Raw genomic sequence first — 27,062 nt, forward strand, 5'->3', positions numbered from 1 at the left:
AGTGTGTAAACTGCAATCCATGTGTTGACTGAACCGAACATGTGGTGTTCTTCTGTCCCCTATATAAGAGTCCAAGGGAAAAATGGATTATTCCATTGTGCAAGGCTGTGTTTTTATAGTGCCATGTCAACGCTTATAGAATTTGTAAATATGATGCGGCCACATTGGTAGTAAGTGCGGTGACCAAATATCTGACAGCAGCCTGGTCTATTCGCCATAGGGCTACTCTAGCGTCAGGATTTAGTGTCTAGCCTGTGCCATGGGCAAAGAATTATTTGGACATGGCTTTGGAACAGATTTTTTTTTTTTTTTTAGATAACAATCGGGTAATTACCCGTGTTTCTGTTATTTCACCATCAGTGTTAGCTGTAAAGAACTACTTCTTAAGCACTCGTTTGGTTTTCATGCCATTTTATTAAGAATTTGACATCTGTTTTAAGTTACAATACAAGCTTTTAGCTAGATAGTGCAAGTGCTTTTAATGATTTGATAGCTTTTAAATCTGTTCAAATGACTGTGCAGGTAGCAGATTCCTTCGGTCAAAAGTTTCATGGAACTGCACCATTCCATAACACCAACTTAGTGTTTTAAATATCAGGTTGGATTGCTTGTTTTTATCCTGATGATGGTATTATCCGGGAGATCTGAATTTAAAATTTATTTCAGAAACTTGGGCATTCAAATGTTGAGTTATGTATAGGGAATATTGGAGAACTATAGCAGGCTAAGATTTCTGATTGATTTTCTTTTTTTCTACCACTTTTATTTGATGGTTTTAGAGAAGTTATTTCTATACCTAATTTTATTCTAAGCCAGTGTGACAGCACAATTATAACACATATACTTTCTTTCTTCTTTTACTTATCTTATCATTTTATGTGTAACTTTTATGACCTATGGTCGAAATAAAATATTTGATTGATTGATAATTGAAGAAATCGGACTGCACTCGCTGAGGCTGCTTCTTCCTCCAGCTCCCGGGGACCTATTGCGGGACAGGACACACAGAGGAGCGGGGCCGCGGGCATTCGCCTGTTCTGCTGCATCCTTCTCCGTGGGACACGAAGCGCAGCCCGCACTAGACAAGAAATCCAAAATTGCTGCCAGTGAGTAGTTGAATTGCGCAAATTATCTGCTGCCTGAGGAACAGGTCCCTTTCTTCCCTGGACTTCCCCACTAGATCGGAGCTGCCTGATTTCACTCGGTTCTCTTCCTCGCTGAGAAAATCCATGTTATGAGTTTTGCGAACCAGGATTGGATTGAAGTGGGGGAAGGAGAGGCTTTCACGCAAGTGAACTCGGGACGCATCTTTCGGATATTGTGTATGTGTTTCTGAACATAATGGCCGTGAATCAAGAAGCAGAGGAAGAGCGGTGGAGTTTTGTGCTTGATGTGGGCAGTAACATGGATGTGAGATTCTACCCACCAGCAGCTCTCGATCCCGCCGGTCCCGCAGGGCAGACTCCGTGCCTGGACCCCTACTATTACAAGGTGATCACAGAGCGCAGGGCAGAGGAAAACACCCTGCTGAAACTCGTCCGAAACCTTCCCAGTGGGATCCTATGGAAATCCTCCAGTGCTTTATGGTACTAGAGAGACTCGCGGAGCGCGGAACACCTCACAGGGGGAACCCGGTGGATACAAAGAGGAAAGGCATCAAAACAAAAAGCCACACCGGGCTCCGCTGACCGCCCTGGGATAAGTTGGTCAAGTGATGGAGAAGGCGCTCCTCTACCACCAGTGACTGAGTCTATTAATATAATAGGGTCCGCAAGCATTTTCCAGTCGGGACCGGAGGAGTTTCCTTGTTTGCGGGATCCGGCCCTTCTAGAGGTGCTTATATCTGCGATAAAACAACGGTGCAAAATGACAGAAGTAAGGGAGCTTAGCTTTTCCTGCTCATGGAAGTTTTAGTATGAGAATGTTAGAAAATTTAAGAAGAGTACTTTATGAATTAAAGCCCCTTTGAGACCAGCACAATTTGAAGCCTTAGCCCGACAACAGAAGAAATAAAAATTTGAGAGACAAATGCAAAAAGCTGAGAAACATTGTTAGAAGCCAAATGGGATAATGAGCTGAAATGTTGGAGAACAGAAACCTTACAAGGTATTGGAATGTTTCCTGCAGTCTAACAAGAGAAAGTGAATAGTGTCAGATCAAAGACGAAGAAAGAAAAAAATGAAATGACTGAGTTGGGATCAGAGGAAGCTAAAAGATCACTGACTTATGATAATGATTCAGATGATGATGAATTTATAACCGTTATTGATAAATCCCCCATGTGCAGCAGTAGAGGCGAATCAAGGTTTTAGTGATAGTACAAGTGCACCTCGAGTTGAAGTAATATAGAATCAAGTTCAGGTCGCAACTAATGTTCCTACTATTACAGTGATTCAGACTCCTGTGATTCAAACTGTAGCTCAGTCTGTGATCTATTATACAGTTCCTGTTGTTAGTTCTGCACAGAATATTCAGAAACCAATGATGGCCCAGGTGGAGTCTACACCTAATTCAGTAACTCCTGTGCAAGTTGTTAGTCAAGCCCAAACATTGCCAAGGTATACTCCAGTGACAATATCACAATCAAGTTACTCAATATTTACAGGTCAGAGTTCTGGAATGATTTACTTTAACAGTTCCTGTCACAATTGGCCCAGTTGTTCCATTGTATGCTCAGGGAAATAATGAGAGCAATATGCAGAATCCTAATTTAGTAAATGCTGCAATATTTTCACTTTTTAATTCACATTCAGAAATAGAGAAACTCGGTGCTACTGCAGGAGTTATGTCTCCAATAAATGAATCTTTTGATAAAACAGATGCGCTTATAGACTTCACGTATTCTAGGATTTCACAAAATTTGGAGATTCCAGATTCAGTTCTAGTGTCACCTGACAGAGTGATAGGTCCGCCATGTAATACTCCACAATGTGTGCCTAATGTGAATAATAATGTTTCTTTACAAGGCTTGACAACTCAGCAATTAACAGAATATTTGGAGATAGTGAGTTGAGCATCAGTAATTAATACATTTTCTGACGGGGAAAGGACATTGACTCTGGCAAGAATAAAATTAGAGTTAAATGAAATAATTGAGAGAACACTTGAATTAGATAGAATTGACTCATATAATGAAGATGAGTTACTTTTCATGGGTAAAGATGTCAGAGCAGGATCGGCGCATCAGAAATTATCAGATCTTGAAGAAAAATATGAAGTGGATATTGAGAAATCTAAACCATTAAAGAGAAGTAACAGATTACAATTTGATTAACAAAACATTGCAAACATGAGGTCTCCTGGAATGAAAATTTACGTTCGATGATTAATCCAAAGTATTCAAACATGGGGAGCATTAAATAAATGGGATGGCAGGTGGGTAAAGTAAAGAGACCAGAAGAAAAGAGAGTCTGCGTCTTCAAACTCAACTAACACACAGCAAGACTCGTAGTCCATTTAAAATATTACCTATGAGAGAAATTACTGAAGGGAATTATGTTCAAGTCCCTTGGAGCAGGAGTGATATTTTGTTATTTATAAATGATTACCTGAGATGGCGAGAGAAGCCAGTGGAATGGTATCAGCAGACTGGTTTGTGAAACTTGCAAAATGTTTGTGGGAAGATTTATATACATGTTAGAAATAGTGGTCCTATCTGATTTATGGATTGAACACAAAAGAAGTGTTGACTGGCCGACAAGGGAGCCTCCACGAGATCCAGTTACAGGTGCACCATCTCCTGAAGTAATGAAAAGCTATGACAAAGTAATTGAATTTTTGAAAATGAGAATTTCTCCTAAAGATATTGATTGGCAGAAAATTGACAGCTCAGGAAGCAAAGGAGTCGATACATGCATATTATGAAAGGTTGCTGCAGACATTCAAGCATTACAGTGGTACAGGGACAATTGAGTCCAAATACATGATTCATTTTGTGTTCAGGTTTGTGCAGGGGTTGAGACCTTAAGTTAGTAATCTGCTTAATAGTCATTTGATTTGCTGGCAAGCAGAACAGATTGATGTATTGCAGTTTGCTAAATATTGCAGTGATGAAATTGACATGAAGCAGAAAAGATTGAAAGAAAAAGCAATGGTATTGCAGATTAGAGGAGCACAATCAGGGACGCAGGGGATTCCACAACAACAGAGAAACAAGCGATTATGGATCAAGGACAGGTGAGAGGAAGAGGACGTGGTGTTGGTGGAAATGGAAATCGTGTTGATTTGAATACTAATGTTAATCCAGGTGATAAGCAAGCAATGAAGAAAATGTTAACTTGCCACATGGGCGGGGGTCTTGGACACTGGAAGCAGGAATGTCCTTTGATAGTGCAGGAAGATGTTGTGCAGATGAATGAACATAATCTTATACCAAATTTGAGAGGACCGAGAAATCGGAATCCTAAGGTAAATGTTCAGAATGTGAATAATCAAATGCAGATTCCGCAAATGCAAATTTCCCAACAGAAGATGCCATGTTTTAATGTACCACAACAGCAAATGCAACAGCAGATGCAAATGATGGCACAACAGCAGCAAAAGCAATACCTCAAACTCCAGTGGCACAGCAGCAGGTAGTAGTTCCTCAGCAGAACATGGGTCATGGGATAAGTAAAAATAATCACCAATTGATAACACAGTATCCCTTACACGGATGAATTGAGTGATGACATTGTGAGTGAGAGTTCAGGTGAAAAAGAATGTGTGCTAGCAGCTTCATTAGAGGTGCAACAGAGTGGTCCCCCTGTAAATGGAATAGTTATGGATCTTTAAGTTTCATTCTGGGTTGACACGCTCTACTGTCAGAACTGCAGAAGTTCGCAATATGCCACTTTCTGGGAGAACAGTACAGGTTGTAGGAGTAGCGAATCAGCATCTGACAAATCCGATTACTGAGCCGATTCCTGTTAAAGTTGGTACTTTTGAAGGCATGCACAAATTTGTAGTCTGTGACTCCAGTCCAGTATGTCTACTGGGAAGAGGTTTGTTGTGCAAATTAAAATGTTTGAATACTTGCACAAGTGATGGAATTGCCATTCAAACAAATAGTGATGATGAGGAATCGTGCCTACCAATTGACTGTAATTTGATTAATGAATTCCCATTGATTACTCTTTTCCCTGCATTTACAGTACTGGACCTGCCTAATGACCTAAAAGACACAGTTATTTTAAAAGTGTAGGATCTTTCTGGGAAAGGTATTGGTCTAATTAAAGGAGTGAGACTAGTCAGTCTCAGTTAAACCTAGTGCAGTTTTCTCGAAAACACCCCAATGTCACATGGCACCAGGTATAATTGAAGGAGTTACTCCTGTCATTGTAGTTTTTTTTCTTTGAACAAGGGGTTTTGAAAGAAGTGCTGAGCAGCCCATGTAACTCACCTAATATGGGTTTGCGAAAACCTGTTTGGAAATTTCGCATAGTTCAGGATTTGAGAAAAATTAATGACAATGATCAAATAATTTTTGTTGATGGTTCCTGTTTAACAGACAATGTGGGAACCTTGATATCTGGTTATGCTGTGTGCACTATTTCTGGTGTACTCGAACCTTCATGGCTTCCAGGAGTATGTTCTGCACAAGTGGCTGAATTGATGGCTTTTACTAGTGTATGCTGTATTTCATCACGGCTTAAAATTATGATATTTACAGACAGATAGTATGTGCAGGAGGCTGGCCTGGCTTGTAGTGGGTACCAAGGGGTACTTACACTCTGTACCAGGTCCAGTTATCCCTTATTAGTGTAGAAGAGGTGTTTCTAGCAGCTTAGGCTGATAGAAGGTAGCTATAGCAGAGCAGCTTAGGCTGAACTAGGAGACATGCAAAGCTCCCACTATACAACTGTTGTCATATGCACAATATCATAAGAAAACACAATACACAGATATACTAAAAATAAAGGTACTTTTTATTTTTATGACAATATGCCAGAAGTATCTCAGTGAGTACCTTCAGTATGAGGATGACAAATATACACAAGATATATGTACACAATACCAAAAATATGCAGTAATGGCAAAAGGAAGTAATGCAAGCAGTGTAAAGTTACAATAGATTGCAATAGGAGCACATAGGTATAGGGGCAACACAAACCATATACTCCAAAAGTGGAATGCGAACCACGAATGGACCCCAAACCTATGTGAGCTTGTAGAGGGTCGCTGGGACTGTAAGAAAATAGTGAGGGTTAGAAAAATAGCCCACCCCAAGACCCTGTAAGGTAGGTGTAAAGTGCACCTACAACCCCCAGAAAGCACAGAAGTCGTGATAGGGGGATTCTGCAAGGAAAACCTACACCAGCAATGCAACAACAGTGGATTTCCGGCCCTGAGTACCTGTAAAACAAGGGGACCAAGTCCAAGAGTAGCGACAGTGTCGAGAGTGGGCAGAAGCCCAGGAAATGCCAGCTGAGGGTGCAAAGGAGCTGCCACCGGATGGAAGAAGCTTGGTGTTTTGCAAGAACGAAGAGGACTAGGAACTTCCCCTTTGGAGGATGGATGTCCCATGTCGTGAAGAAGCGTGCAGAGGTGTTCCCACGCAGAAAGACTGCAAACAAGCCTTGCTAGCTGCAAGGGTCTCGGTTAGGGTTTTTGGATGCTGCTGTGGCCCAGGAGGGACCAGGATGTTGCCACTTGGATGAGGAGACAGAGGGGGTGCCCAGCAAGTCAGGGAGCCCTCACAGAAGCAGGCAGCACCCGCAGAAGTACCGGAACAGGCACTTAGAAGGGGAGTGAACCGGAGTCCACCCGAAGTCACAAAAGGGAGTCCCACAACGCCAGAGGACAACTCAGAAGGTTGTGCACTGCAGGTTAGAGTGTCGGGGACTCAGGCTTGGCTGTGCACAAAGGAAATCCTGGAAGAGTGCACAGGAGCCGGAGCAGCTGCAAATCATGTGGTACCCAGCAAGGCAGTCTAGCGTGGGGAGGCAAGGATTTACCTCCACCAAACTTGGACTGAAGAGTCACTGGACTGTGGGAGTCACTTGGACAGAGTTGCTGAGTTCCAGGGACCACGCTCGTCGTGCTGAGAGGGGACCCAGAGGACCGGTGATGCAGTCTTTTGTTGCCTGCGGTTGCAGGGGGAAGATTCCGTCGAGCCACGGGAGATTTCTTCAGAGCTCCTGGTGCAAGAAGGAGGCAGGCTACCCCCAGAGCATGCACCACCAGGAAACAGGCGAGAAAGCCAGCAGGATGAAGCGATACAAGGTTGCAGTAGTCGTCTTTGCTACTTTGTTGCGGTTTTGCAGGCGTCCTGAGCAGTCAGCGGTCGATCCTTTGGCAGAAGGTGAAGAGGGAGATGCAGAGGAACTCTGATGAGCTCTTGTATTCGGTATCTGAAGAATCCCCCAAAGCAGAGACCCTAAATAGACAGAAAAGGAGGTTTGGCTACCTAGGAAGGAGTATAGGCTAGTAAGAAAGGTAAGAGCCTATCAGAAGGAGTCTCTGACGTCACCTGATGGCACTGGCCACTCAGAGCAGTCCAGTGTGCCAGCAACACCTCTGTTTCCAAGATGGTAGAGGTCTGGAGCACACTGGAGGAGCTGGGAGTGGTCACTCCCCTTTCCTTTGTCCCGTTTCGCGCCAGAGCAGGGCTGGGGGATCCCTGAACCGGTGTAGACTGGCTTATGCAGAGATGGGCACTATCTCTGCCCATCAAAGCATTTCCAGAGGCTGGTGGAGGCTACTCCTCCCCAGCCCTGACACCTTTTTCCAAAGGGAGAGGGTGTAACACCCTCTCTCTGAGGAAGTCCTTTGTTCTGCCTTCCTGGGCCAAGCCTGGCTGGACCCCAGGAGGGCAGAAACCTGTCTGAGGGGTTGGCAGCAGCTGCAGTGAAACCCTGGGAAAGGTAGTTTGGCAGTACCCGAGTCTGTGCTAGAGACTCGGGGGATCATGGAATTGTCTCCCCATTGCCAGAATGGCATTGGGGTGACAATTCCATGATCTGAGACATGTTACATGGCCATGTTCGGAGTTACCATTGTGACGCTATACATAGGTAGTGACCTATGTATAGTGCACACGTGAAATGGTGTCCCCACACTCACAAAGTCCGGGGGATTTGCCCTGAACGATGTGGGGGCACCTTGGCTAGTGCCAGGGTGCCCAGACACTAATTAACTTAGCACCCAACCTTCACCAGGTGAAGGTTAGACAAATAAGTTACTTATAAGTTACTTAAGTGCAGTGGTAAATGGCTGTGAAATAACGTGGACGTTATTTCACTCAGGCTGCAGTGGCAGGCCTGTGTAAGAATTGTCAGAGCTCCTTATGGGTGGCAAAAGAAATGCTGCAGCCCATAGGGATCTCCTGGAACCCCAATACCCTGGTTACCCTAGGGAATTATAAGGGTGTTCCAGTATGCCAATGTGAATTGGTGAAATTGGTCACTAGCCTGTTAGTGAGAATTTGGAAAGCAGAGAGAGCATAACCACTGAGTTTCTGATTAGCAGAGCCTCAGTGAGACAGTTAGTCATCACACAGGGAACACATACAGGGCACACTTATGAGCACTGGGGCCCTGGCTGGCTGGGTCCCAGTGACACATACACTAAAACAACATATATACAGTGAAATATGGCGGTAACATGCCAGGCAAGATGGTACTTTTCTACAGTATGGATTTGGTGTCGTACACAACTTTGAGCAGTTGTAGTCCCAGAGAGGTTTTATGATCTCTTCTGTTTACCTTATAAGAAATCGGGATAGGATTCATTATTTGTTACCAGATTTACAGTTACCTGAGAAAATTGCAGTTGTGAAATGTATTGCACGTCAAAAAGCAAATGATTTTATCTCCATGGGCAATGCATATGCTGATCAAATTGCCAGATATTGTGCACTGAATTGTGCCACTTTCAATGAAGAATGGAAAAATGTGACCAATACTGATGACACAAGTCAAAGCTTTCTGTTGACAGTGGTTGACACTTGTGAAGAGATTTAAAGATTATAAAATGAGGTTCCAGATGATGAAAAAAGAAGCTGGATAAAATTGGGTTGTAATCGGAGAGAAATTGATTAAATTTGGGTTTTAAATGAAGGGCAGGTAGTGTTGCCAAACTGTCTAGTGGCACAAATGGCTACATACTAACATGGTCAAACTCTCATTGGCAGAGAGGCAATGATTTGAATATTTAAAGAATCCTGGTTCAATTCAAAATTTAGACAGGTTGCAGAAGCAGTTTGTCACAGATGCGTTACATGTTAGCAAATGAACATGGGAAAGAGAACAGTCACATAGGAAGATCAGGTGGTCCATTTAAGAGAATGCAGATAGATTTCATTGAATTGCCTGTGTGTGGTGGTTTGAGGTAGGTGTTGGCGATTGTATATTTTGTCATTGGATTGAAGCCTACCCTACACTTAGAAATGATAGCCTCACAGTAGAAAAGCTGTTACTTAGGGAGTTGATCCCAAGATTTGGTGTTCCGGCCTCTTCAGAATCAGATAGATGAAGTCACTTCAATAATGAGGTGATAAAAATGCTATGTTCAGCCTTAAACATTGAGCAGAAGCTGCACTGTAGTTCCGGTCCTGAAGCTTCGGGATTAGTAGAGCAAATGAATGGAACTTTGAAAGCTCAATTGGCAAAGATGTGTGCAGCTATTAATGAGATATTAATGGGCAGAGCCATGATATTGCCAGCTTTTCCTGCGAATGCGCATGTAAGCGTAACAGATGACTTGGTGCTGGATTAATGCAAGGGTCTAGCTGATGTGGTTCGCTCTTTGTCTCACCAGGTGGAAGCTAAAGCCGTGCCACCATCCCAAGACCAGTGTCACAGTCTTAAGGCTGGTGATTGGGTGGTGATCAAGAAGCATGTGCGAAAGACTTCCTTGGAGCCTAAGTGGAAGGGACCTTTCCAGGCTATCTTAGTAACAACGACTGGTGTGCAGGGTGCCGGAATTCCAAACTGGATCCATGCCAGCTACACTCAAGTGCAGTATCCTTTGGATGATGAAGATCCAATGTTCCTGAGAGCAGCAGCAGAAACTGTACAGTCCCAAGAAGAGCAAGTGACAAAGACAGAGCAAGAGACCGAGGACGAGTAAAGATAGTGCAAACTGGTGACGATCCTGATCCAGGTACTCCTCTGAAAGATTAAATTGATAATAATCCTGATACTCTTCTATCCGCAGAAGTGGAAGCGGATTTAGCAGGAGAGTCACGTCTGAGCCGGAGGACTCTCCCAGAAGTAGAGGATTGGGGGAAAAAGAGATAAAGCAAATCTCATTTCCTGAAACAGCTGAGTGGAATTGAGTTGAATCAAAATTACACAGATTTGTCTCCTCCCGAAGTAGCTAATGGTGCAAGTTAAAACAAGTCAAGGAAGAACTTGTCAGATTTCTGCTAAACCAAAAGAATTGTACACCCAGTTGTGCCATCACTGTCTAGAAAAACTGTAAAAGGAGATAAATGGCCTTCTTTGCATGCAACTGAAAAAGTTCCTAATGTGTTACCAAGCATAAATAAGGAAGCAGAAACAACAGAAGGAACAGAGCTGAGTGAAGGAGAAATAAGTACAAGTCAAAAATCAAAAAGAAATAAAGTTGCAAGCTGAAGCTACTCAGGTCCTGAATGGGTGTATCTTGCAGCTGATGAGTGGGAACACAAGTTTGTTATTTTGTTTTGATCTTGAGAATCAATATTTTGGAACTTTAATCATAATTAAGATGAGTTTTGAAATTACATTGTCAAATGACCAAGAAAGACATTATACATTGGAAATAATAATTAGTGGTCAGCAGACTGTGATCAACTAAAGAGACATTTAAAACTGATTTTGACAAAGCTGCTAAACTGATTTTTGACATGTTCTGGAGAGCCTGAAAGCTGCTGTAAATATTCTCAAAGAAGACTGAAGATGATTTTTGATTAATTTGATTGTGGCTGCATAGTTAAGTTTATATTTTTCTTTTCTTCCACTTTTTGATTCTTTATAGTCTGTGGAAATGAATCGCAATAGAAACAATGGGTGCAAGTATGTGTGTTGGATTGGCAGTTGTGTGTGTTGATAAGTTTGTTACTGATTGTAGGCACGAGTGTTTCTGATAAGGCTGAAACTACTTTAACACTTTCTCTAATACAAGAGACTACTACACTTTCTGAGTTAGACATGTTTTATAAAGATGAGAATTAAACAGTTCACAAGGAGATCTTTCCTGTAATGTTTTCTATTGTTTGTTGTATGAATATGTTGAGAGTATGGATGTGAGAGGATGTTGTGTACATAAATTCCTTCATCAGTGCAAGAAGGGATTACATATTATAGATTACCATTAACATATGGGATAAGTTATAGTATTTTATTAACAAGGCTTTATAATCAGGAGTACATACAGTATTGTTATTCGAATTTTGACCCAGTTATTTCTTTTTTTCAGTTAACCAACACTTGAGTAGCATTGCTAAATCTAAAAAAACATTGTAGGAGGTTTCTTTGAGCCTACACTGACATTTGGTACTGCATATACTCATAGGAATAACCTGACATGTATACTTTCACCGATTGAGAAGAGTTTCCTGGCTCAAACTGATGATAGAAGAAAGGCAATGAAGGAGAAAATAGAAAAGGATTTAGTGAAACTAAATAATAAGAATGATCATGCATATAGTGTAACTAACATTCAAGGAAAGCTTGCATTAGATTATAGGGAAGCTTTGTATAACCAGGCCTCAATCCAGATCTGATACTTAGGGCCTTATTTTGAAGTTGGCAGGCCAAAAGCCGGTCCGCCGACTCCTCGACAGGGAGGCCGCCGCCTACGTGGCAACCTCCTCCACGATGCTATTATGGACTTCCCACTAGGTCAGCGGGCGGAAACCACAGTTTCTGCCCCTGTGCTCGCGGAAAGCTGCCTACAGCATTGTCTCCGGTTCATAATAGAACCGGCAGCAATGCTGGAGGCGGCTGGGTGCACCAGTACCCTCGCAGAGTTCACTGTCTGCAAAGTAGACAGCGAACATTGCGACGGTGCCTGCTAGAAGGGCCCTTGCACTGCCCATGCGAAGTGCATGGGCAGTGCAGGGGCCCCCTGCACTAGTTCTCCGCCAGCAGTTTCATGTCGGTGTTACTGGCATGAAACCACTGGCAGAGAACAAGATCGAATCCCCAGGGCAGCGCTGGGATTGCCGCAATTGCCAGACGGCTGGGATCCAGGATCCTGGTGGTGCTGGCAGTCATCCCGCAGCACCCACCTGTAGGAGGCTGGCCTGGCTTGTAGTGGGTACCTTGGGTACTTGCACCTTCTACCAGGTCCAGTTATCCCTTATTAGTGAAATGTAGTAATGTTCTAGCAGCTTAGGCTAATAGAGGTAGCTATAGCAGAGCAGCTTAGGCTGAACTAGGAGACATGCAAAGCTCATGCAATACCACTTGTAGTTACACAGTACTTATGCACAAGTAAAGACAGTACTCGGTGTTACCAAAAATAAAGGTATTTATTTGGGTGACACATTACCAAAAATATCTTAGAGACAATACTCCTTCTGGAGGTAAGTATTATACACAATATATACACTAGACACCAAAATTAGACAAGTAAATAGTCATAGAACAATGCAAACAGTAGGAAACCCTATAGAATGGAATGGGAGACAATATGTCTAGGGGCAGCACAAACCATATACTAAAAAAGTGGAATGTGAATCACGAATTACCCCTAGACAAGTGTAGTGTGTGCAGAATCGCTGGGAGAGTAAGAATACACTAAAGGTAAGTAAATCACCCCACCCCAGAGCCCAGAAAAGCAGGAGTAAAGTACTACAAGTTTCCTTAGGACACACTGCACCTCGTTTTTGGGATTTTGCAGCAGAGAAAAACTGCTGGATTATTGGACCTGAAGACCTGCAAAGGAAGGGGACCAAGTCCAGAAGTCGAAAGAAGTTCTATGAAGGAAAGGAGCCCCTGCCAACCCAGAAGAGGGTGCAAAAGAAGAGTCCCCGGATAGTTGAAGACTGCAGATATGCACCCTAGGAAGATGCCAGCGGGTTTCTGCGTGATGCAAAAGATGTCCGACAGCGTGAAGATCGTTGCAGATGAGATTTTGTGTTGGAAGGCGCCAACAAGCCTTGGCTACGGCAAAAGTGTGTTTTTCATCAATATGGCACTGGATGGACCCAGGAGGGGTGAGGAGGGAGAGGGGCTCTCAGCACTTTAGAGAGCCCTCAGGATGCCAGCCAGCACCCCCAGAAGCCATGGGATCTGGGTTCAAAGGAGGTGCAAAACGCGGTTGATGCAGCACAACAAAAGAAGGTCCCACGTAACCGGAGAGCAACTCAGCGAGTTGAGTGTCGCAGGATGGAGTGCTGGGGACCTGGGCCAGGCTGTGCATGAAGGAATTTTGCAAAGAGTGCACACAGGCCCCTGGAGGTGAAGACACAATACACCGGGGTACCGTCGTTCTCGGGGAAGGCAAGGTCTTACCTCCTCCAAATTGCATCAGCAGGTCCTCAGGACAGTCTTGTCGATGATGTCCACCCTCTGTGTCCTTAGGAGCAAGCTCGTCGCCGTAAGAGGAGTCTCAGGGTACCGGTCGTCACCTTGGAAGGTGCCTGCTTGGAGCAGGGTATTGACTCCGTCACTCCATGGGAGATTTCTTCAGTCCTTCTGGTGCAGGATGAAGACAAGGAGTCCCCAGAGCATGCACACCGTGGAAACTGTTGCAGTTGCTGACTTGGAGCTGAGGTTGCTGAAGAAATGTGTCTCTTGTAGACACTTTGTTGCAGTTGCATCGTTTCATGGAGAAGGCTGCGGTTGATCCGAGGTCAGAGGATGCTGAAGGTGTTGCAGAGCATTCCTGAAGGAAACTTGCAAGCAGAATCTGAAGAGAACCCATAGGAGAGACCCTAAATAGCCCTGAGAAGGGGATTGGCTACCTTATCAGGAATGGACCTATCCGGAGGGGTCTGTGACGTCACCTGCTGGCACTGGCTACTCAGAGCCCTCCAGAGTGCCCCCACACCTTGCAAAGTAAGATGGCTGAAGTCTGGGACACACTGGAGGAGCGCTGGGCACCACCCCTGAGATGGTGATGGACGGGAGTGGTCACTCCCCTTTCCTTTGTCCAGTTTCCTGCCAGAGCAGGGGAGAAGGGGTCCCTGAACTGGTGTAGAGTGGTTTATGCAAGAAGGGCATTATCTGTGACCTTCAAATTATTTCCAGAGGCTGGGGGAGGCTACTCCTCCCCAGCCCGTAACACCTATTTCCAAAGGGAGAGGGTGTAACACCCTGATTCTCGGAGGAAATGCTTTTTTCTGCCTTCCTGGGACTGGGCTGCCCCCAGGATGCATGGAATTGGCTCCCCAAAACCAGATTTGGAATGGGGGGACAATTCCATGATCTTAGACATGTTACATGGCCATATTCGGAGTTAAACTTGTGAAGCTACATATAGGTATTGACCTATATGTAGTGTACGCGTGTAATGGCATCCCGCACTCACAAAGTCTGGGGAAATGGCACCTTTGCTAATGCATGGGTGCTCTCACTCTTAATAACGTTGCACCTAACCTTCAGTAAGTGAAAGTTAGACATATAGGTGACTTATAAGTTGCTTAAGTGCAGTGAAAATGGCTGTGAAATAGTGTGTGCATTATTTCACACAAGCTGCAATGGCAGTCCTGTGTAAGAGTTTGTCTGAGCTCCCTATGGGTGGAAAAAAGAATGCTGCAGCCCATATGGATCTCCTGGAATCCCAATGCCCTGGGTACCTAGGTACCATATACTAGGGACTTGTAAAAGGGGTACAGTGTGCCAATTGAAATTGGTAAATGAAGTCACTGGCCTGCAGTGACAAATTTAAAAGTAGAGAGAGCATAAGCACTGAGGTTCTGATTAGCAGAGCCTCAGTGACACAGTTAGGCACTACACAAGCATACATATTAGGCCACAAACTATGAGCACTGGGGTCCTGGCTAGCAGGATCCCAGTGACACAGTAAAAACACACTGACACACACTCGCAAACAGGCCAAAAGTTGGGGTAACCATGCTAGAAAGAGGCTACTTTCCTACACCACTGCCTTGTTTGTGATATGGTGGTCGGACTGTCGCATTGGTGACAGTGCGACCACCATCCGTGGACCTGGCGGTCATGAGACACCCAGGTTTGGAATGAGGCCCTACGTTTGTGTGAACGAGTGAATGCAGCCTTGTATTTCTATTTAGGAATATAAATGGGACTTTAGGCAAAATGGACAAGATCCTCCAATTTCAGGTGTATACTATATATGTGGAAGAAATGCCTATTATTGTCTCCCTAGTGGATGGTATGGGTCTTGTTACCTTGGATATGCCAGATTGACAACATAGATGATACTCATGGGAACTTAAGACCAAGATCAAAAAGTGCAAGTTATTCAGAAATAATTGGGTATATATTTGGAACAATTATTCCTTCTATAGGAGTTGTTTTGAATGACATGAAAATAAGAAAACTGTCAACCACTGTGGACAAAAGGTTAATAGATTTTTCTGGGGCAATAATTTTCATGGATACAGAAATTACTGTGGTACATTCGATGGTTCTTCAGAACCGCCTTGCACTAGACATCCTTTTAGCAAGTTAGCAAAAGAGGGCGGAGTCTGTAGGATGCTTAAGGCCCAACATTGTTGCACTTTTATCCCAGGCAACTGTAAAGGAATTAGGAGCTATATTAGAAATCTGACAAGTTTGAGTTCTTACTTGAAGGACCTGAAGCAACCATGTATGTGGGGAAAATGTAGGTAAAAGTTTCACTAGAATGGGAAATTGATGGGAAATCTTGGTCAGGGTGCTGTGGGAATGATACTGGAACCATTATTATTAGTGGTTGTGGGTTTCATATGTATAATCGGATTTTACAAACTGTATAGATTCATACAATTACAAAGAATGAAAAATAAACAGAGGACGGAAGAAATAGAAATGGAAAAGATAAGAAGCAGATACGTTCATAATTTGTGAAATTTTGAAGAATGTCGAAAGCCTAACTGTAGATGTACTAAACAACTAAGTTTTAAATTTTCTCAGTAATGAACTGGTTAAAGTATTCTTTTGTGATGGCACATATTGCCATCATAGGAGGAATTGTTAGAGAGCAAGCATTATTAATAAAATATGAATAACTGAAGTGAAAGGATTAACGTGTACTGAAAGGCCGAAATAGAGAAACGTGCTAGAAAAAAATAGAACATGCATGTTTAAACTGTGGTCGACATGGTGTCCGCTACCATTTCTATGTGAAATAATAAATGACTAACTGTGAAATGTATTTTGATTAATTATAACCACATGTACTACAAAACTAATGATTTTAAATTAATTGAAAAATAATGTACTAAACATGGTTTGAATAATAGAATTGTTTTATTCTTCATGTACTGGCATTAGTAAGAAGGCCTACGTTTTTAGTATTTTTCAAGAAGTACAATGTAGAAACATTTTGCTGACTTTACTGAAATGCTTTTGCAAACATTGTTTATTAGACGTCGTATTAAAAGCTCACAGTGGAAAGCTACTGCTTTTTAAGTGCTGTTCCCTCTATACTTCCTTGTGATAAATATTGCAAGTTTTAACAACTAGGTTTTGTTACTGGAAGGAAGTAATGTTAGCTAAATGTCGTGTTCTGTGCTGCTGTTTTTATGAAGTTATAGTTATGAGGAAATTGCCGACCGGAGAGGATCATGAAGATGAGCCTAGCTTAAAGAGGGAATGAAGAAAGATACAAATGGAAAAGGAACTAAGTGCAATTGGCTGCTCACTATCACACCTCATAGTCTTGTCGAATAGAAGCTTAGCTAGTGATTTTTGGGACTTTACCTTAGCAAAGCTTTTGGTGATGTATGTCAGCTTCTGTTTAGCTTTCTGTGCAGTCCGATTCTGTTTTGTTTCTGTTGTGTTCTGTTCAGTTCTTGTTCAGCTGTTTATGATTTTAACAGTTAAGTTACATTAGGCCCAACATTACTGAACTGTTGCCCCATTCCATGTTCCTGATGCTGACTGCTGAAGACCTGCTGTTTCCGTGCTCTGCTGATGAAGACTCTGCTAACTGCTCTCTCATTCAGGAGAGGTATAACCAATGTACATTTGTTTTTCCTTTGCAGGATTATCCCTTCAGAAATCCAACCGCATAGTTTTATTAGCGCCATAGTTAGATGTTTTTCCAAAGTAATTTTTGCCTTTTTTATTTTTGCATGTGACACAGCCCAGCCCCACACGTTTTCGTAATTAGAATTTGGTAGCTAGGATATCTGTCCCAACTATTAAATTAAATGTTTATTAATTGATTGTGATTGATTCAATTGTACAGCTAATGAAAATTATTTCTCAAATAATTCTGTTGTTGTTTTTGCATAATTCTTTTGGATTGTTTAACAGTGATTGCACTTATTATTAGATTGAGATTCTTCAGGCTATTTGGACAGCCTGTGTTGTTTCTGTATTGCTATCATTTGGTTTTCTGCATAATTTACGTGACTTTAGCATTGTTAGTATAAGGGCAATAAATGTTTAAACTTTACTAAATTGGTATTGTGATTCATGACCACACAGGTCATGGTGTGTATAAATTACTTACTCATTGAATATTTTGATTGTTTATGGCAATTGGTTCTCATTGTTTGTTTTTGATGATCTTATTACTCCTGTCTGAGCCAAAAGATTTGAGTCTACCTCTGAGGGTAGTAGATGTCACTGTCCTGTTACGTGTCACCTTAGCCTAATATTAGGAGGTCACACGCCCACAGCACTTTAACGTGTGGCCTTGTCTTGAATTATGTGAAGTTGAATGCTTGTAGTCTTTTTACTGCAGTGCTGTGGGAGCAGCCTTCAAGGGATGGGAGATGATGTTTCTCTTTTCTGTGCTCTCACCCCAGAAGTTGACTAAAATATTGTGAATGGCACACAGCAGCTGTTTCTGCCTCCTTGCAAGAGCAATCGAGTATTGAGACTCCTGCTTCAGGTGGTTGGATTTATCACTGCTTTGAAGTTTCACTGTGAGCTCTGCTGGGGGAGGGAGCATGGTGAGTAAGAGTGGCTCTCTTAGTCCTGCTTGAGAACAATTGTGCTGTGAAAAGTGGAGAACAGAGGAGGATAACAGGCTTAGCTAACATCCACTACCCCCAGAACAGTAAGACGCATTTAAAATGCATCACAGAAACTCGAAAGCCATTTTCGATTGAAATGTTACAACTTACAAAAATTTAAATTAACTACGTCCTTGAAGCATTTTGTAAAGAATGCCTCAGGTTTTTCACGTGTCATGTCTCTGAGCCTGGAATGCGCAGGCAGCAGGTCCACACTAACCTCTTTCACTTTCACATAATTTAAAATAAAAGCAGGAAATCATAAATATGAATTGGCTCTTTGCTTAGCAGCGGAGGCTACACCTGAGGTAGGCGCACGGCTGAAGAACCCAGATTCTGCACACAGTGTGAAATAAGGGGTGAGAAACGTGCTTCGGAAATAAAACCAAGTTCAACACAAAAGCATGAGCAATATGTGTTACGGACAGGAAAGAGAAAATGCAGGTGTAATGTGCGCTGCACAGGTCCATTAATATTTCTCAGAAGATTGAGCTTCTCTGGTATGCTGCAAGAGGAGCAAACCCGTTTTTAGTAGATGTAAAGAGGTTAATTTTGATGCTTGCTTTTGGATGTAGCTGTATAAAGGTTGTGACATGTTAATTTAAAAACATGCTGAAGTTTTTCTCCTCTAAACTAGGCAAGGTATCAACTGCTTTCCACGGACTCTACTAATGAAACGTGATGCCGCTTCCCGAAGGACTGCAGACTTCATTGCAACAGCTGAAAATGAAATACCACAAAACATATAGACCTCAACACTGATATTTTCATTTTGAACTCAAAATCCAGAGGGCCGAGAGGCAAGCGAGAGAAAGGCACTAGTGTTGAGGCATGCAGGATGTGCTAGGTGTGCAGGACAGCTTTGATTTCCACAGAGAAATTAAAGACCCTCTACTTCCGCAGCACTTTCGATGGCTGTGAATGTTGAGGCAAAGACTGATACGGCTCGTAGGTCATCACCCAGAGAAGGGAAAATCCCACGGAAGTAAAACAAGCAGGGGGAGACGTGTCAGGCAAGCAAGTCTAAGGAAGTAATGATGGCGAGGAAAGCAATCAGAGAAAAAGTACCTCAATGAACATTCTGTCTATTGAAGCTTGTTGGACAGATGAGAATATTTAAAAGAGACTAAAAAACCCATTCACAGCACCAGCTCAAAGATCACAGAATCCGTTCTCTCTCGCTCTTACAGAGAGACGGTCTGTTGGGAAGTGTTTGTGAAAGAGCTTGAAACCAGGGGCTGACTTGGCCCCTTTGCTCCTGATAGCCATGGAGGGTTTTGGGGTGTATGCCATTTCTGAGCAGTATAGTAGTCCATCCCCCCCCCTTCACATTCTAGCCGAAAAAAAACCACTCACTTTGAAGTCAGACCAAGGAAACTAAACATGTGCCCTCGGAAACAAGGTCTAACATTTGATCTCAGTCTTTGAATGCCATGCAAATGTGAGGAGATAAGAACAAGATTTACAGGCTTATTTTCAGAGAGCTCAGAGTGAAACACAAGCGCTCATGTGAACTGCTGTTAGGAAAAAGATAAAGTAGTTCCTAACATAGATGCTGAAATGGTGATCAGTGTGTTGATATAGTACTTGATCCCTGCTCTTGTGGGAGGCTAAACCCAGGAAGAGGCACGACAAACGCATGCCATGGACGAATGGGGAGAAAGATATGAGAGCTACAATGGAGCCAACAAATGGGAAGCCTATGGGCGGCTGAAGCCCACAAAGTATATGCAACATGTCTCAAATAGATAGCCTAGACCGAAATAGGCAAATCTTTATCAGCAGGATGGAAAATGACCAAGAAGAAGGTCCTAAGGGAGATTATGTCCAGAGGCAATAGCTGTTGGATGTGTGTAAACATAAGAGGTTCTGAATTTTCAAGATAAACCTCCATGCTGTGCCAGATGTGTTAATACATTAGTTACATGTATAGTACGTTCTTGGTCACATGCTACAGATTGTCTAATGGAATTAGAATGTGTGAGTGTTCTAATGTAGTGTCACCACTGAGTCAGTTGAATTGTATTGTAGCATTCATATAGAGCTCACTACCCATATGTCAGGTGGTGAAGTGCTTGCCTACATCAGTAGCATACATGTAGGCTGTGTGGTTGGAAGGATGTTGTTTGTTTTGAGCCTATGTGGCAAGAGTTTACTTGCAGTGCGTGATGACCAATGAGGTACAGTTGTGTAACGGGACACAGCTAGCAGCAGTGTGTTGGATGATGCAGTGGAAGAGATAGGCATGCAGTTTTATGATTTTCAGTACGGTGTTATCTGCGAACAGCTCTGCAGGTCCTTTATGGTATTTTGGAAGATATAGCATGCTTATCTGGTTACTGTACTGAGTTTTGTTTGGTTTAGTTGTGGTTTTGTGCTGGGAGGGTTAGAGGGAGAGAAGTCCAGAGACTTGTAGGGATGGACATTTTAATTATCCTCCCATATCTAAATGTCTACTTGAGATAAGAAGCAGTCCGATTGTATAGATGTTTGAGACATACAGTGAATGAACTATATAAAAGTTATCCAGAATTGTTCAGTAATGCATGTCAAAACACCATTCAGAGGGCTGCACAGGATGCAGGGGCTACTGGGCTCAGCCATGGATATTTAGGCCTTTTACTCCTGATGTCCTGGGCCCAATCTATTATGAATTCTTAGGAACTGGGCTAAGTACCCCTTTTGCACTTGAATCTCAAGATTAGTGTGGTCTGAGCAGTGTAGGAAGCTTGTCTAATGTGTAGTGGGTACCTACCCCTTATTCCAGGTATCCCCTATTAGTCTAGTGTAGGCAGTGTCTAGAAGCCAGGCTATCTAGAGGTAGCTGTGGATGAGCAGCCAAGGCCTATCTAGGAGACATGCAAAGCTTATGCAGTACAACTGTAGTCACACAGCACCTACACACATGATAGAATACACTCAGTGTTACAAAAAATAAAGGTACTTGATTATGATAACACAATCACTTTAGAGGCAATACTCTCTTAGGAGCTAAGTAATAGACAAGATTTATACACAAGTTGTCAGATATAGGCATAAGAATAGTTGGAAAACCGTGCAAATAGTGTAACACACAATAAAGAATAGTGGACCTAAGGGGAGCACAAACCATATACTAAAAAAAATGGAATGTGAGAGTGTCACCTGGGTGGGGGTAAGTGGAATGTGTAGGGGTCACTGGGGGTACCAGAAACACTCAACGATAAGTACCACAACACCCCCCCCAGCAACCAGGAAAGGAGGAGTAAATTACTAGAATTTCCCCAGAACACCCACTAAAAAAGAAAATAACAGAATGGCAAAACCCAGAGATGACCGCAAGAAACCAATGGTGGATTCCTGAAGAGGAAGACCTGTGGAAAGAGGGGACCAAGTCCAGAAGACACAGCGGAGCCCTTCGAAGCATACCAGTGGCTTGTGGAGACTACATCTCCCAAGCCACGTAACACCTATTCCCAAAGGAAGAGGGTGTAACACCCCTCTCCCAAAGGAATTCCTTTCTTCTGCCTTCCTGGGCTTGAGCTGCTCAAGCAACAGGAGGTCAGAAACCTGCCTGTGAGGTGGCAGCAGCAGGGGCTGCTTGGAAAACCTCAAAAGGCTGTAGGAGCAATGCTGGGGGTCCTCTAAGGACGCCCAGAGTGCATGGGATCATACAACCAATACTTGCAAAAGTACTGATGTATGATTCCAACATGTTTGATACCAAACATGCCTAGGTTCGGAGTTACCATTATGTAGCTGGATATGGGTAGTGACCTATATCCAGTAGACGTGTAAAATGGCGTCCCTGCACTCAAAAATTCTAGGAAAATGGATCTGGAGTTTGTGGGGGCACCTCTGTTAGTGCAGGTGTACCCTCACACACAGGTACCTGCACCCTGCCCTCTGGACTGAGAGGGCCTACCATAGGGATGACTTATAGTGACCTGGTCCAGTGACCTATAATGAAAACGGGTGCATGCAACCTGTTCACGCAGACTGCCATGGCAGGCCTGCAGAACCCTTTGCATGTGCTCCTTATGGGTGGCAGAATAACTGCTGCAGCTCAGGGATCCCCTGGAACCCCAATGCCCTGTGTACTTGGGTACCACATACTAGGGACTTGTATGGGGGCACAAGTATGCCAATTGTGGGATGAAATAGAGTATTTTATTTGGGGGGGGGCATAATAACTGGGGTCCTGGTTAGCAGGATCCTAGTGAACACAGTCAAACCCACTGACATCAGGCGGAGAAGGGAGTAACCATACCAAGAAAGAAGGTACTTTCCTACAAGCAGTCCATGGCACCCTCAGAGGGAGTGGGGTGGGGTATAAATAGATTACCATGCAGTGTGACAGATCTCTTCAGTTGTTCCATGCCTGTCCATTTGGTAGTGTTTTTTATGTCTGTACAGTGCTGGACAACTCTCATAGCAGATATGTATATGCGAATTTAGTAGGTATAAGTTACAATTTAATGTTTTCCATACCTATCATGCCAATATAAAAGTACTAAATTATTTATTGCCACAGCGAACCATAGATCAGCCCTTTTTGCTTACCTGCATAAAGAAAGAAGTTTTCTGGTTGTGTTTGCAGTTTCTGAGTTGTAAGCTGAGAATTGTGCTTGAGGGTGTAACTGTTTTTTGGGCTTGGTAGCCTGGATTCAGGAGTTGCTGTTATTTAGGAAATAGTCACGTTTTTAACTGTCTTGGGAAGTGTATATGCTCATGGGTGCTTCTAATGCTGACTGGTAGTGAGTTCCAGAGCTTGGCAGCTTATACTGAGAAAGAAGTGCCTCCTGTGGATTTCTTACGATAAGGTGGTATGATAAGTGGTGCAAGCCTGAAGCGCATTGTTCTGTTTGGTTGGTATTGCTTGAATTTAACTTGTATATAGAGCTTTTCTGTGGGAGGCTCTGTTGGCAAAGCTTCTTGCAGTAGGTAGCAGTGGAGCAATAGCAAGACTGGGCTCATGCGTTCTCTTGGGTGAAGACGGAGAAGAAGCCTTGCAACAGAAATTTGGGTGAGATTGTATTTTGCTTATAATGAATGCTGGACCACCAAGATATAGGCTGTTGGCATAGTCCGGCTTAGAGTTTACAAGCATGAGGATGGTTTGCAGTTTATATTGGTATGATAGCTATGGAAAAATGTGACATAGTCTTCATTGTGTAGAAGACAATCTTGTGACTTTAGCATGAGTGTAAGAAATTGGGTTGTTGGTTGACTGGGGTGCTTGCCCCGGCCAACAGGAACCACAACTCTTGTTGAGGTGAGGCACAAGCCAACCCTAAATTAACCTGTACTCAACCCTCTGGTATTTTGGCATGGAGCAGTCTGGCTTAATTTACAGGCAATGTGTGAAGTATTTGTGCAACACTTCAAACTGTATTAAAGTGAAAAACACAACACAAAAGGTTCCCACACCAAGTTAGTGATATAGTTATTTTTAATAAATAAAACAAGAACAAGATGACAAAAATCCAAGCAGTAGAACTGAAGATATGCAATTTTATAGAGTTCAGGGAAAATAGCACCACAAAGCACCAACTGTGGATATCTGTTTTTGTCCGACCAGGACAAAGTCTTAAGTTCAGGCTGACCGTGCTGGAGTGTGGGCCAGCTACAGGGACACAGTTGGGCATGCTGAACTAAGTACTAACTTTGTGGAGAGTTGCGAGGGTCCACGTCAAAGATGTACCGCATAGCGAAGCAAAACGTTGGTTCCAAGATGCTGTGATGTGAGGTCCTACTTCCTTGGAGATTATCCGTCTGACGAGAGCTTATGATGGGAGGTCCTGCATCAAGGATGCATTGCGCAGTTGGAACAATGCATCAGTTCCGAGGAGCTGCAGTGCAAATTCTGCCATTGAGGTTCCGATGAGGCGGGGAACTCCAGTGTGATGCTGGTCTTTCCGATGGTGGATATACACGCAGTTGCTGTGATGTGTCAGTTCTGCTTGGGGTTGGCCCATGGAGAAGAGGAGATGCATCTGTTCTGCCGGAGCCACAGAGGCTGGCAGAACACCTTAGACCCAGTTCCGAGGGTACAGAACTGGGGTGGCATCACTTGGCAAGATAGATTCATGGATGTCAAAGTCCAGGTGCTGGGGTCAAGGTTGTTGGAGCCTTCTGTCTCTGAGGCTCTAGTCGGGATACCAGATAGTTTGCCCTTGGAGTCTCTTTGGGTCCTGGGTTCAACAGATGCAGGTTCAGTTCTCCCTACCCAGGCGAGATGGCAGTAGGCAGCAGGTCAGAACAGCAGTGCAGCAGTTCTTCAGAGTAGCAGTCCAGCAACGTGGCAGTCCCTTCAGCAGCATAATAGTTCTTTCTAGTACAGTATCCATAGATCCAGAAGTATAATGAAGAGTTGGTGTTTGAGGTCCAGTATGTATACCCAGTTCTGCCTATCAAGTGGGAGAAACTTCTAGAGGCATGCCTTTGAAGTGCACAGGTGCCCTGTGTTCCTTGCCCTGGCTACAGACTAACGGGGTGTGCAGCCCTTTTGTGTGGAGGTAGGACACAGCCTAGTCAAGTGCAAGTGGGGCTGTGCCCAGCTCTTCCCTCCCATCCTTACAGTGATCGTCTATCCAGGCACACCTAAGCTCCATTTTGTGTGTGTGGCTGGCTGTCTAATGATATTTGTGTTTTGACCACTGACTCCACGTTGCCCTTAGACTAGCAGCACATCGTCACTTTAGTGACCACCAGCTTCATTTTGCCTATTGATTTTAGAGTTAGCCACTGCCACGTTAGAGTTGCAGATGTAAGAAGTGCAGAAGCTGCAAGTATTTTTCCGTGCCCATGTTACGCAGTGTGCTTTTTGCTCATATTTTTATTCTACGCGTCTGCGTGTTCTTCCTAACCAAGGGCTTAGAGAGATCAGAGCGTACTAGGATGATGATTATGGTACGGCAGGGAACGGTTTTGTTTTGAGAGAGTACCTTGGGATCTTGGCCTGTTCCAACCTGCTCCTTTCAAAACTGACCTGAAGTAGCCAGCATTTTTGAACAACAAATTGCGGAGCGAGTTTTTTTTTTTCTAGAAATCTCCTCTCAGGCTTGTTTAAGGTATATAAGAGACCAAAGGTTGACTGTGAAGTGAATCTGAGACCTCTGACTGGGTCGGGACGCTGATGCCAGTCATCTTTTCCGTGAGGATATATCTCTCTTTCTCTCTTTACAGTTGATCTGTGGTCTACGACTTGAAGTTGGTGGGAGAAAGATGAAGAAGCAACTGTGCCTCATGGTGATGAACTTTTACTAATTATCTGCTTTGCATTGTGTATGTATGTATGTATGTATATATATATCTTTGCATATATATGTGCTGTTAATAGATTGAAGATTCTTTGTACATGTTTTCATTTCATTATTGCGCCCATTTTAAATGTGCACTTTGTACGGTTGGACTTACCTTCCTTTATGAGCCTCGCAGAGCGATTTATTAAGTGTATTTCCTAGACTAAGAGTTGCATTCCAGAGATTCTTTTCAGTGTGTGTGTACTTCAGCTCGGTGAGCAGTGAAACAAAACACTGCATAGGAAGAATACACCAAGCCCAACTGTCAGCTTCACGCAGTCATGTAACCCAGAAACAGGCTGCAGGCTCCAAATGGCTAAGGCAGAAAAATGCCACCTTTCTAAAAGTGTTACTAACAGACAAGGGAACCCAAAGGTACCTAAGGTAGTCATAAAGCTATATGGAACAATGGTCACTAAGTGTACACGTAACAGGGTAATGCCCTAAGTGAACAATAATAATGCACAGGAAAAATTCAAAACAATCTTTAATTTATGTGTATGAAAAAGTTAAAATCTGTTCTTTTAGGGGTATGTACCTGTACCGGGCGCACCAAAGCAGATATCACACAAACAGGCAAAAGAACAAGGTTGTGACATCAATAATGACACAGAATCAAAAGGACACATAAATTCTTAAAAGAAAACACTACTGCACCCAATAGAGCAATTTTATAAATTCATGTGGGTCAGAGTGGTTTGGTTGATATTTCGATCCCCTAAGCATATAGGACTATCATCCGCACAAAACAATATTTACCTGGCCATTACATTTATATATAATTAATCAATGAATACATGTTGCGACCTGCAAAATGAAGGGAAGAAAAGTAAAGAGAGGAAGGAAAAGAAGAAGAAATGAGTTCCTATCATGCATTTGAGGCTCTTAATCCAATGAACTGTGATTCACTTGTGATGAGGACATGCTGAAAATTCCATGTACTGTACTGAATAGGTAATCTAGGTGGACCATCTGCCTTTGATGGGCTGCCTGGCTCAACTCCCCTGAGCAGGATGACTTTTGTTCCTGTAGACAGCATGGAGACTGGTACAGAGAGGGGGAACACGCCCCCAAACTGGTTTTACCACTATAGTGTAGCCTCCAGCTAACTAAACCTCTAGAGTGGGCTACTAAACTCCTGACAACTGAGGAGGGGTCATGCCACATTGAAAAGGGCAAGAATGTGACTTTCTTGGATAGCCAGATACCACACATAACAGGGACTTTGTCACTAGTTGAGAGGGGACCTAGTAGCCCATTGGCTAGTGCCCGCTTGTTCCCCTCAGGGCACTTTCCTGGGATAAATATGCCACCACCGGCACACTTACCCTCAGATCACCCTGGAATCGGAGGGAGGGCAGAAGGACTGCCCAGCTGCCCTTGGATCTGCACAAAGAGAGGCTGCATGCTTGGAAGGATTGCACCTCATACACTTTGGGGTACCAAAGTTTGTACTGGGCCTACGGCTCCTGGCTTGGGGAAAAGTTGATTCCCAACATCCGGCTCCAGCATTGACTCCAAGGACCAGTCGGCTGATCTCCTGGAACCAGCTCCAGGGACACAAGAACTGAAGTTGTCCAAATCACCAGGTTGCTAGCCAGTGCAGATGTTTTGCTGTTACCATTCACCGGGCATTCAAGAGGACAAATATGAGATAGACAAAACCTGCACCCATGTCTGCTGAACCCAGGAGTGCTAACCAGGACTGGATCCAT

At 43.4% G+C, this 27,062-nt stretch overlaps 1 protein-coding gene across 11 annotated transcripts in view; it reads left to right on the plus strand.

The window, feature by feature from the left end:
• Positions 1 to 27,062, plus strand: part of MTO1 (mitochondrial tRNA translation optimization 1) — a 1,525,874-nt gene that overhangs the window by 11,955 nt on the left and 1,486,857 nt on the right. For 6 of the 11 annotated variants that reach the window (XR_011205508.1, XM_069243963.1, XM_069243962.1 and 3 more), the window contains exon 2: positions 25,232 to 25,294. The exons of 3 other annotated variants lie outside the window; for them this stretch is intronic. Coding sequence is in view for 5 of the 8 variants with exons in the window: in XM_069243960.1 (XP_069100061.1) it covers positions 25,232 to 25,294 (63 nt within the window). In the remaining 3 variants the exon portion in view is untranslated. Of the gene's footprint in view, positions 1 to 9,738; positions 10,084 to 25,231; positions 25,331 to 27,062 lie in introns of those variants that run through there. 2 more of the 11 variants (XM_069243967.1, XM_069243965.1) reach the window with 2 other exon arrangements.

This window comes from Pleurodeles waltl, chromosome 7 (assembly GCF_031143425.1).
Source record: "Pleurodeles waltl isolate 20211129_DDA chromosome 7, aPleWal1.hap1.20221129, whole genome shotgun sequence".
Lineage (NCBI taxonomy): Eukaryota > Metazoa > Chordata > Amphibia > Caudata > Salamandridae > Pleurodeles > Pleurodeles waltl.